The 11,231-nt window shown below is 43.9% G+C and overlaps 1 protein-coding gene across 3 annotated transcripts in view; it reads right to left on the bottom strand.

The window, feature by feature from the left end:
• Window positions 1-446: 446 nt before the first annotated feature.
• Myof (myoferlin) overlaps window positions 447-11,231 on the bottom strand; it is a 189,434-nt gene continuing 178,649 nt past the window's right edge. For all 3 annotated transcript variants that reach the window (XM_029554351.1, XM_029554350.1, XM_008849629.3), the window contains 6 exons: window positions 10,464-10,605; window positions 7,847-7,946; window positions 5,386-5,576; window positions 3,496-3,605; window positions 2,879-3,026; window positions 447-989 (listed from right to left, as the gene is read on the bottom strand). In XM_029554351.1, the coding sequence (XP_029410211.1) occupies window positions 951-989; window positions 2,879-3,026; window positions 3,496-3,605; window positions 5,386-5,576; window positions 7,847-7,946; window positions 10,464-10,605 (730 nt within the window). In that variant the 3' untranslated portion in view covers window positions 447-950. The remainder of the gene's footprint in view (window positions 990-2,878; window positions 3,027-3,495; window positions 3,606-5,385; window positions 5,577-7,846; window positions 7,947-10,463; window positions 10,606-11,231) is intronic.

The following is an 11,231-nucleotide window of genomic DNA, read 5'->3' on the forward strand; positions in this document are numbered from 1 at the left end:
CTTAAAATAGAGTTACTCACTATTATTATACCATTGATCAGTGTTAGCTTTATTATTTTTTTAATATTTTATTTATTATTTTTATTTTTTTGTATGCATATATTGCCTGCATGTAGGTAAGTGCACCCATGTTGTGCAATGCTCAGGAGGACAGAAGAGGCTGTTGGATCCCCTGGAACTGCAGTTATGGACAGTGGTTAGCTGCCATGTGGGTGCTGGGATTTGAACCCGGGTCTTCTGCAAGAACAGCCAGTGTTCTTAACTGCTGAGCCATCTCTCCAGCCCCAGTGTTAGCTTTATTATCAGACCCATTGGCCCAAATCTGGCAGCATACTTACAAAGGGCTTATGGTCAAGTGGAATGCTGAGGATTGTGCCCATTGGATCAGAGGGATACAAACTGCCTCCGTCTCAACTTGGTCAAAATGTATAATGAACATCTATGTGTAAAAATTGAAATGTTTTTATTTGCATCCATCACAAAGGTTGAAGAGAGTCTCATGATGTTTATCCATATAAAATGGTTGCAGACATAAATAGGAATTACTCTATTTGACCTTTCATAATGCATGGTCTTTTCTCTTGATTACAAATAAGAAATATATGACATTAAGATACAGAAAGCTTCAAATTCCATTTCAGTAATTTCCAAAACTTAATTCATACAATGGAGAACATGTGAAAAGGTGATTTGAATGGAACCAGCCACCTTAAAAATACTTTGAAAAACATGGTTAAAACTTTAGAAAATAAAGCTTTTAATTCTTCAAAAGATAGGATAAAAATGTTGCCTGTTGTGTGACTTTCTGTGATTTAGACCCTCTGGGAACTGATGGGCCTTGGTGAAGTATTGTTTCACACCACCTGCTGTAGTCTCAGACTCAAATAGATCACACTGGAACATATGAGGTGGGATCTTTCATTGCTGAATGACTGAAGGCTTTGCTTTCATCACGCATTTGGCCTCACGATCTTCATTGACAAATAGTTCTGCAAAGGAAAGAGAAGCAATGTGTATACACATGAATATGTGTGAGGGCTTCTCATACAGCTATTTTGGACAAATGATCTTCTCTTGTTGGTCAGTGTCCTGTATACTGCTGAGCATTATAAAGCCATCCCCGGCCTTTACTTATTGAGTATCCCTAGATCCCACAAGATACCTTCAGAGTGTCTCCACACAGTGGCAAAGATCCACTGGGTAATACTGTTCCCTCAAATTAAGAGCCACTGGGCCACATCAATAGAACTAAAATCATGAAGAAGAAATAATTATTTATGGAGTGTTTTCTTAAGTGATCAAGACAGTGCAATCTCTAATTATAAACTACTATGCATATAATCAGAATTAATATTGAAAATTTTATACTGGGGGAAATGGAGATGTACAGTTGCTACTATGGCTGTAAAGCTATGCCACCCAAACCAGAATGATCTCTATGATGATGAAAGTGAGTTGGAGCAAGAGCCTTGAGATGCCTGCTGCAGCCTCCAGTACCATGCACCTTGCCTCTGCTCACAGTTTCCTCTGTCCAGATGATCACTTCTCCACTGGCCAAACTGTATTTAGGTGCCTCCCCAACGAAAACGTCCTTAGCTCTCACAGTAATCATTGATATCTCTAAGTCTATCCCTCCTACACTGCCAGTATGGACTTACTTTATGCTGCTTTTTCCCAGACTATTTTTGCTTCTCTCTATATTCTAATGAGACGCTCCATGAATTCCATGAATGACAGAATGAAGGTGCTGTGTCTAAGCACATGGTCAAATCTCCCATTGTCTTGTTCATAACTAAGGTGACTGAAGGGAATTTAAGCCCATATGTGATATGGGTTATAGAGAATAAGATTTTGACAAACATGGGGCTAGAGAGATGGCTCAGTGGTTAAGAGCACTGTCTGCTCTTTCAAAGGACCCCAGTTTACTTCCCAGCACCCATGTAGCAGCTAACAACCATCCTTGACTCTAGTTCCAGGGGATCCAATGGCCTCTTCTGACCTCCATAGATATTGCAGGACATAGTGTACTTACATGCAGGCAAAACACTCATACATCTAAAATAATAAATAAATAAAAGATTTTTGACCAACAAAATGTCAGCAAAGGCACCCAGATAAGTAAGAGCAGTAACTGTTTGGGATGGTCAACTACCTAGTTTGGGTGAAGTGTAGGGTTTGTGGAGATCTGTAATGAGCCAAACTTGGGGACCCCCTGGTGTCTGGACAAGGAGTTTGGGTGCAGGATGGTTTGGAATAAGAAAGGATGGAGGAAGGGGGTGGGGAGATGACTTAGTGGCTTGCTGTACAAGCATAAGGACCCAAGTTCAGATCCCCAGCAGCCACATAAAAGCTGGGCATGTGACTCCAGTGCATGGAGGGTAGAGACAGGTGGATCTCAGGGGCTTGCTGGCCAGACAGTCTAGCAGAAACAGTGAGCTCCAGGTTCAGTAAGAGACTCTTGTCTCAAAAATGAGGTCAAGAATGGTAGAAGGCACCAGATGTTGACTTTGGCCTCCATACATGCATGCATGGCCAAGTGCACCTGCACATACATACATGTGTATACATATGCCCCCCCAACACACAAAGAAATTGTGAATGTGTGAAAACACTGCCCAGAGTCCAGACAAATAATGATGGAGGTTTGGGAACTCTTTCTCAGAATTCCAAGGCCAATGCTGTTTTTTTTTTTTTTTTTCCAGGCCATAAAAACTGCCTGTAAGTTGTGAAAACCCAAGAACGTAGTTTTTGCCACTGGACAGTATGTTAAACTTTCTCAAAGCAGAAGGGGTCATGTTACCATCGTGGCTATGTGGGTACAGAATTAGCAACAAAGTACAGACACAAAAGTGCAGAAGCAGAGTCCTAGGTTTCCTACCGGCAGAGAGTACAGGAGCACAGCCACGAACAGCAGCAGGATGAGCAGCAGAAGCAGGCCGATGATCACCCACTTAAACCGGCGCCACACGATGAAACGCATGGTCTTGCATGGGTTCGTGAACCAGAGGAAGGACGTTTCTGGTCGGCTGCAATGCAAAAATGGAATTACCTATTTGACTCAGAAGGGATCAGCAGTCTCCCTAAGAGCATAAGAGTTCAAGGAATGACGAATGGAGAAATTTGGGAAAAGATCCAAGTCAACTATCAAATTCAGCCTCCCCTTTCTACTCTGTCCACCACCTTCCCAGTCTCCAGTGATCACTCTTAATTTTTGGTGGATCTATCTTTTTAGCTTCCATAGTTGGTTGGGAATAGTTCAGGTCCCGATATCAGCTCCCAAAGACACTTAAGACACTGAACTGTGATTTCATGGGGAATAGGAATAGTGAAAAGGAGCTCACAGCTCCTACCTCTCCATCCCCCACAGTCCACTGTTGAGTATAACATTAGAAAGCCAACCGCTAATCCAGCCCATTAAGTCAATTGGAAAGGGGGCTTTTTGGACTGCAGGTGTTTGGGGACCAGACAATGTGGAGAACAAAGAAGGCCTCTCACTTGGGTAGGTCAAGCTTGGGGTTCATGTTAGGTTCACTCCGCCCCTTCCCGGCTGGCCTCTCGTCAGCCTCCCTCTCGTTGAGGACCTCCAGTGTCATCTCGACTTTCCCCTTCAGTAAAGCAGAACAGGTTAAACACATGACATCACGTTTCACAAATATTTTTACTTCAACCCAAGGAGTATTCCCCAAGCAACGATTTTTATTCTTGTAAAACAATCCTTAGATTGCCTCAAATTTTCCTCAAGAGATTTCTTCACATTTCCTCTCCCATGTGTTTCTAAACAGACTCCATGTGGGAAACCGCGAGGACAAATTGCTTCCCTCCTCCTGATTTCGCTGCTCAGCGTCCCTGTGGTCACAGCATTCCCACATCAATCCTCCTGCCTCCTCACTTGCCTTCCTCTGTAACTGTGCATGGATTCAGGCTACTCTCTGTACTGCTAAGACCAATAGCTAACATTTCTGTAGACTTCAAGAGAGGAGCTGCATCTTTTTTTGCTTATACTGCAGCCCTATTGCATGCCATGGTGCTTGTACTTAGGAGGAACTCAATGTGTCTGAGATGCGTTAGTCACTGGAATGAATGACGGCCGCCTCCCTGCTGGCAGGTTCTGCGTAATGCGCCAGCACAGGGAGATCTTCTGGATGGGTAATACAGCAGTCCCAGAGAGGTATTGCCTTTATGTGTAGGCCAGGATATTGAGGTCTAAAACATTCCAACTTTTATAGCTAGTCTTAGTTAAGGCTGCAACAGACTTCTAGGATCTAGAAAATCCTCTTCAGTCCCCAACAACTCTGGAGACCCTGACACCCATGTTCATTTATGTGGCACGTCTGCTTACAAGCCTGGTGGGACCGATGCCTGACTCTGCAGGGTAACTCTGTCTCTCTAAGTGTGTTTTTTGAATCTATAAAATGAAGATCATATCTGTCTCCCAGAGCTGCAGTAGAATTCAAAAATATAACTTAAAAACTAATCTATGGTGACTGAAAGCAGATCAATGGTTTCCTGGGGCTACGGTAGAGGAGTGAAGGACTGGAAGCTTCTGGACATGAATTCACCAGACATAGAAAGACACGTGCTGCATGTGTTCTCATTTGTGAAAGCTTTAAAAAAAAGTCAACCTAAAGATAAGGAAGGACGTGTGGTGAGGAGAGTAGAAATGGGAGGTTGAACTGGATCAGCGCAGACTACATGCATGTATGGAACTCTCACACTGAACTCCACTAATATGCAACTAATATGTATTGATAAGCTATTTTAGAAATGAGATTAGGACTGTAAGACAGTTAGCATGTTACCTGGTTCACAAATGTTAGCTAGTAATGACCAATACTGTATCAGGTAGTGTTAGTGACCTGCACTGCCTTTGGGGAAAGCACTAATGTTTTTTACCAAAATGTATCTTGAATTCTCTAAGATACTTGTAAATCATAACTTTTTGATTCAGTACCCCATCCTTTTTCTCTTTTTTTGTTGTTGCCTTTTCTATTTTGTTTGTTTTTGTTTTGTTTTATTTTGAGACAGGGTCTCACTATGTGGCCCTGGCTGGCCTGGAATTTGCTATGTGGACCAGGCTGGCTTCAAACTCACAGAGACCTGCCTCTGCCTCCCGAGCACTGGGATTAAAGGCATGTGCTACCACATCCAGCCCCATTTTTCTACTTTGAATGCTTAGTATAAAATAACCTCCCTGTGAAGGAACATCCTAAGGAAATACAATGCAATCATTTGGGTTCCTACTTTTCTGACCATTCCAATCTGTTTCCTCCCCGTAACTCCAAACACAAGCTCACATTTTCTTCTGTCTTCTGTGCCCTCTAATCTTCTCTGGAGTAACTTATTGATAAGAAACATAAACAATCCCCAACTAGGAAATACTCATACAGCCATCACACGGGAGCCATCTTTGTCTGCATAGCATGGCCACCATCCTTTCATGGACTTCTGTTCAAAGAGCGAGGCAGTCTTAGCTTTAAGAGGGTCCATGGCTTCGAGGTCCGGAATCATGTCCAAATTGCATTTCTCTGATGACTTGGCTGGGATGATCGTGTGATGCAAATCAAGTTCCAGGAAACCTAGCCAAGCAAAGGACACACAGTCCAGATGAGCTTCAAGTGGATCAGCCATTGTTCTTGGATGAACAGAATGTTCTTGTCCAGGAGAAACAGACAGTGATTTTGAACAGGTGATGGGTGAGTTAGCAGGAGGGATCATTTAGTGTTTAAATTCTTTCCAGATAGGATGGGAGATGGCAGAAGGCATAGCTGTCCACTGCTTAGCATCTCACAGCGGACTCCATGCTTTTTTCTCAAAGACATGAGCATAAACAGAGTTCCTCTATAAATCTAAAGCAATTAAACATCCATTCACAGAACTTCCACTGAACTCAGGGCCTTTGTATTTGAAATCACTGTGGCTCTGAGCTACTCTGAACAGAGAGGTCACTTCCTTTGGGGAAAGACAAAAGATGCTTGAGCATGGGACACTCCTTGGAACAATCAGGTTCAGTTCTCTTCTGGAGTGACCCCAGAAACAGGAGCTTAAAAGGAACATAATTCAAGTGAAAATCCTCACCAGGAACCGAGAATCCCTGCCAGGATCAGGTGTCTGGAGTGGCATACTTTCTGTTATGTAATGGGGAACACTAACTTTAGTATCCCTGTCATAGTAAGTGAGAATTGTCATTGGGACTTGATTACTTCTGTGAAAGCTTTTGTTAAGAAAATGGTGTCTGTGGTGTGGGATCAAGTCTCTGGACTAATAGATAGGAGTCTGGTGAGGAGGGAGACAACAGGCGGCTTGCAGCAGATGCTGTCACTGCACCTACAAACCAATGTTATCTCAGCTTCTTTTGAGCCTATATCTGCTTTATCTTGTCTCTCCTTTTGGTGATCGAAATACATTTCCTTTATTTGTTGTTACTGCTACATTTAAATTCTAAAGGTAAGTCCTCTATTACTCTGGGATTTTCTATCCATATGCTTTATAAGCTAGCATGCTTATATACTCCTTGTTCGCTCCACTCTCATGAAGCAAAAAGAACAGTGTTGGATGATGTGAGGGGTGAAGGGATGAGACACAGCTTTGGTGAGATTTCCTCTGTCATGTGGGTCCCCTGGGTGCAAGATGTCAGCAAGGAGACTAGCCTGGAGCTACTGCAATAGTTGACCATGAGAAATGAAGTCTAAACTGGTAAGTGGCAGAGCTTGAAGAAAGAAGACGTGTGTGTGACAAAGCAGGTTGCACAGCAAGGACTGGGTACTTGAGGAGGAGAGGAACCACAGAGGACTCTAGAGGACTATGGACACTTTTATCAGAGCAGCCGGGGAATGCAAGGGGATGTACAGTGACAGAAGTTCATGGGGGCAGACACGAAGTTAGAGAAGTACCGAATTTGACTTCAGTCATAGTAATTTGAGGTGCCAGCTGAACAGAAGGTGCAAGGTTGAATTGGGAACTGACTACTGGATAGTTTCTTATAACTCCATGTGAAGTACTTTGAGAAGCCAACTTGCTTTTCCTGGTTTAGGAGCTATAATTTGGTGAAAAATGAAAGTTGAACTTCAACTGAGGTGACATCACTGGGGTAGAGAGGGCAGCAGAAGAGACAAGAGAACTTCAAGGAAGATCCGGATTTAAAAAGTAGAAGGGAGAGCAAGCCAAGAGAGGGTGTGCCTAGGGTTAGCCTAGGGCAAAGAGTGAGGGGTGGGAATGGGAGGTGCTTAGGAGATCTTAATGAGAGTGAAGAGGGGGTTGGTGAAGATGGCTCCAAGGTATCTAGAGAGAGAGAAAGAGAGAGAGAGAGAGAGAGAGAGAGAGAGAAAGAGAATAAATGAATGAGTATGAGTTGCTTGAAAGTCGAGGCAGAACAGTGGCAATCTTCCTCTGTCCAGGCTGGCCTCTATTTACTATATAATCAAGGATGACCCTGAACCCCTGAGCCTTGTGCCTCCATCTCTCAAGTGCTGGGGTTACAGACATGTGTTACCATTTCTAGTTTATACAGTGCTGATGATTAAACCCTGGGCTTCATGCATGCTAGGGAAGCACTCTACTAGCTGAGCTACATCCCCAGGCCCAGGATTTGAGGTTTTATAGTGACAGGAGCTGGTATGAATCAGCTCATAGCCATTTCCTTGCCTTCTCACAAACTTTCCTTTGTAGCTTTACATGCACCCAAATTAAGGAGAGTCTCGAGAGTGGACGGGGCCCATGAGAAATTAGCTACCTTGCTCAGAGGACATCCAGGCATCACTAGTAAATATTAGAAATTTAACTGCTTCCAAGTTGTAATTGATTTCACTAACTCCAAGTGCAAAGGAAATGAGTGAAAGGTGAGCCATACCCAAGTAGTCATCCAGAGAAAACTTGTCATTGTCCCATATCTGAATGATCAGTCGAGGTGGGACTCGAAATTCTGTTTGGTCAATACTCCAAAAATGCTCCTAAAAGGAAAAGAGACATGGATGGACGATGTCCCTGCCAGTGGACTCTGAGTCCCTCACTGTTGGCCCTGGCCAGAGCAGCAAGGTAAAAGCCTCCACCTCTGCACCACACCAGAAAGCCTGCCCTTTGGCCCCCACGCCATGTATATGGAAGGTCATTAGGTTCCCCAAGAAGTCTCAAGGCCACCATCTGGGTGATACAAAGGATGCCCCAGACTGTTCCCAAACAGTACATTTCCTACCATGTTTCTATCAGTGTGACTTCCTGCTGCTTCCCTTGGAGAGTGAAGAGAGATTGACCTTTCTCCTGAACACTGTGGCTTATTTGGGTTGTCCTCCTAAATCTAGGTGTTCTAAGCTAGCCCAGTGTCATCACTGTAGTGTTACCATGTTGAATAATCTTTTACCCCATCTCCAGTGTTTGATTGATCTTCCATTTTACATGCAGTGGGTTTAGTCTGGGGCTCAGATTCCACTTTTATTTTTAGTACACATTTAAAATGCCCTAATATTTAAAAAAATTATTTATTATTTTTAGTTTATGTGTATGAGTATACTGCCTACATGTAAGTAAGTGTACCCATGTCATGTAATGTTCATGGAGATCAGAAGACGCCGTTGGATCCCCTGGAACTGGAGTTATAGATGGCTGTTAGCCACCATATGGGTATTTATTTATTTATTTATTTATTTATTTATTTTTGGTCTTTTTGAGACAGGGTCTCCCTGTAGCCCCAGCTGTCCTGGATTCACCATGGAGAACAGGTTGACCTCAGACTCACAGAGATCTGCATGCCTCTGCTTCCCGAGTGCTGGGATTAAAGGCGTGCGCCACCACGCCCGGCTTTATTTTATTTTTTATGTGTATGAGCGTATTGCCTGTATGTATGTGAGTGCACCCATGTTGTGCAGTGCCACGGAGGTCAGAAAAGGGCTTTGGATTCCCCTGGAACTGGAGTTAAGGATGGTTTGTAGCCACCATGTGGGTGCTGGGAATCGAACCTGGGTCCTCTGCAAGAGCAGTCAGTGCTCTTAACCACTGAGCCATCTCTCCAGCCCCACAACCAGTGTTCTTAACCGTTGAGCCATCTCTCCAGTCCAAAATGTCCTAACATTTTTAGCTTTTGAAAAATACCACAGGCTTTTACATGCTTGTGGTTACCTAAGACCTCAGCTCTTTCACATTGAAGCTAGGTATACAGAGGACCAAGTCCCCACCTCTAATCCCTGCCTTGGCCCAGACATTACCAATCAAGAATAATACTCCCATAGCCAGTTCCACCTAAGTTCCTCTGGCCTGGGCAGACAAGGAGCTCTCCTGACGTGTGAAGAATTTGAAACAGGGTGGTAAGGTTGTTCCTCATCTGTCATATGCCAGGAAGGTTCTCAGTTTCAGTGCTCTGGGGTCTGGCTCTGAGGGGCTGGGAAGCCCACCCTGCTCCTGCCATATATTCCTGACTGGCTGTCCTATATGGGGTCACAGTCCAAGTACCATTGAGGGTAGGAGAGGGCTAGCCTTAGATGTGGGTAAAAAGGAAAACTGACTGTCCCTTGGAGCTCACCTGACCCCAGATTTTCCTGCCCCCATCCTGTCTGCCTCACCATCAGTAAGTAGACACAATTTGGTATCCGGTTGAGCTTCTGAGCTTCCAGTCCATCTGGCACAGGCAAAATGCTCACTATACCATTAGGAGTTGGTAGGGCCAGCAGAGGGTAGGACCAGGTTCAGTGAGACCCAGTTCTAGGATGCTGGCTGGTGCCATTATGGCTCCCCTCTGTTTCTATTAAGGTTTTCTGGAAGATAGGTAGAGACCTGGGGCTGTAGCTGTCATGTTGTCTCCCCTAAGGAAGAGCCTGCCTGAATGTGAGGTCCATGGAGGACAGAGCACAGAGGACACTGGACCTGGGGCCAACTTCTAAAGATATTGTCTCAACATGGGATCCAGATGTTCCTAAAATGAGCCAATGTTGGGCTTATTAGGAATGGGAGCCAATAAATCACTCTTTTTGGTCTAAGCCAGTTGAATTGAGCTCTATAACTGAAAGTCTTACTAATTAAGTCCGTGAGGGCTCTGAATCCTCCCTGAAGTGTTTCTGATGGAGTGAACACAGACACTGAGGCTTGACAGGAAGGCAAAAGGGACCCCTCACCTTTAATATTTAACCTGTTCTTGGTTCTTCCTAAGGTGGAAAGTAGTCCGCCTACTCATTCCATTAAAAAATATGCATATAGTGATATAAGACCCTTTCTTCAACTCCTTATCTTTTACTTTGCCACCAAGAGGTTAGGAGAAAGAAGCTGCATTCTTTATAGTCTGAATATACAAATCCCTGTCACAGCTATGTGACCTTAGACAAGTATCTACCCCTCTGTGGGTCTCAGATACCCCATGTATACCAAGCAGGCCCTGGACTCTGTGACCTCCCACATCCTGAGCAGCCCCAATCTTCTCCGAGTTTCTGAGTCAAGGGCAGACCCATAACACCCACACCCCACTGGCATCTTTCAGAGCTCACTTTTTTAGCGACGATACAGAGCTGCTCAGCAGGGAGGTAGTCAAACGGGAAAACAAATCTCCAGTTAAAATTCCCTTCACCATCCAAGGACCTGTAGTGGACATCTGTTTTCTGTTTGTTTTCTTCACTGCCAGAAATCCAGCTGAAAAGCAGAGGCAAACAGACTCAGCTTGCTGTGATTGACAAGTGATCTTGCTGCAAAATGAGCGAAGAGCAGGAGAAATAATGCTCTTTTCCTGGGCGGGTTCCAGTGATCCGCAGGCTGGGGGTGATTTATGAAGGAGAGGCACTCAGTTGCATCCAACCCAGGTTGGAGCCAAATAAAATATAATTCCTTTAAAACCAAAGCAGGAAACCCTTTAGACTACAGTTAGCAGGGCTAAGGTGAAATTTTCTGGAAAATATCAACAACGGAGCTTCTATTTTGGGTGGCTGCAGCTTGCTGGCTATGACTCATTAGCATCTGTCATCACCGATGGTAGGCTCAACGAATGCAAGGTACCTCAAAATTTTAGCATTTCCTTTCTCATATTTTGCTTAAGCAAACAAAAAGAGGCATGAATCAAGTAATCCTGCAGCTTCCTTTTTTATTATTCTTAAATTCACTGTGATCTACTAATGAGACTGGTGGGGAAGGGGTAAGCTGTAATTTCCTTATCCCTTACTGAGAGTATTCCCTTCTCTAATTCTCTAATGGCATCTTTTCCTTTCTTTCTTTCTTTCTTTCTTTCTTTCTTTCTTTCTTTCTTTCTTTCTTTCTTTCTTTCT

The sequence above is a fragment of the Nannospalax galili genome, unplaced genomic scaffold (genome assembly GCF_000622305.1).
Source record: "Nannospalax galili isolate Female #2095 unplaced genomic scaffold, S.galili_v1.0 scaffold384, whole genome shotgun sequence".
NCBI classification, from domain to species: Eukaryota; Metazoa; Chordata; class Mammalia; order Rodentia; family Spalacidae; genus Nannospalax; species Nannospalax galili.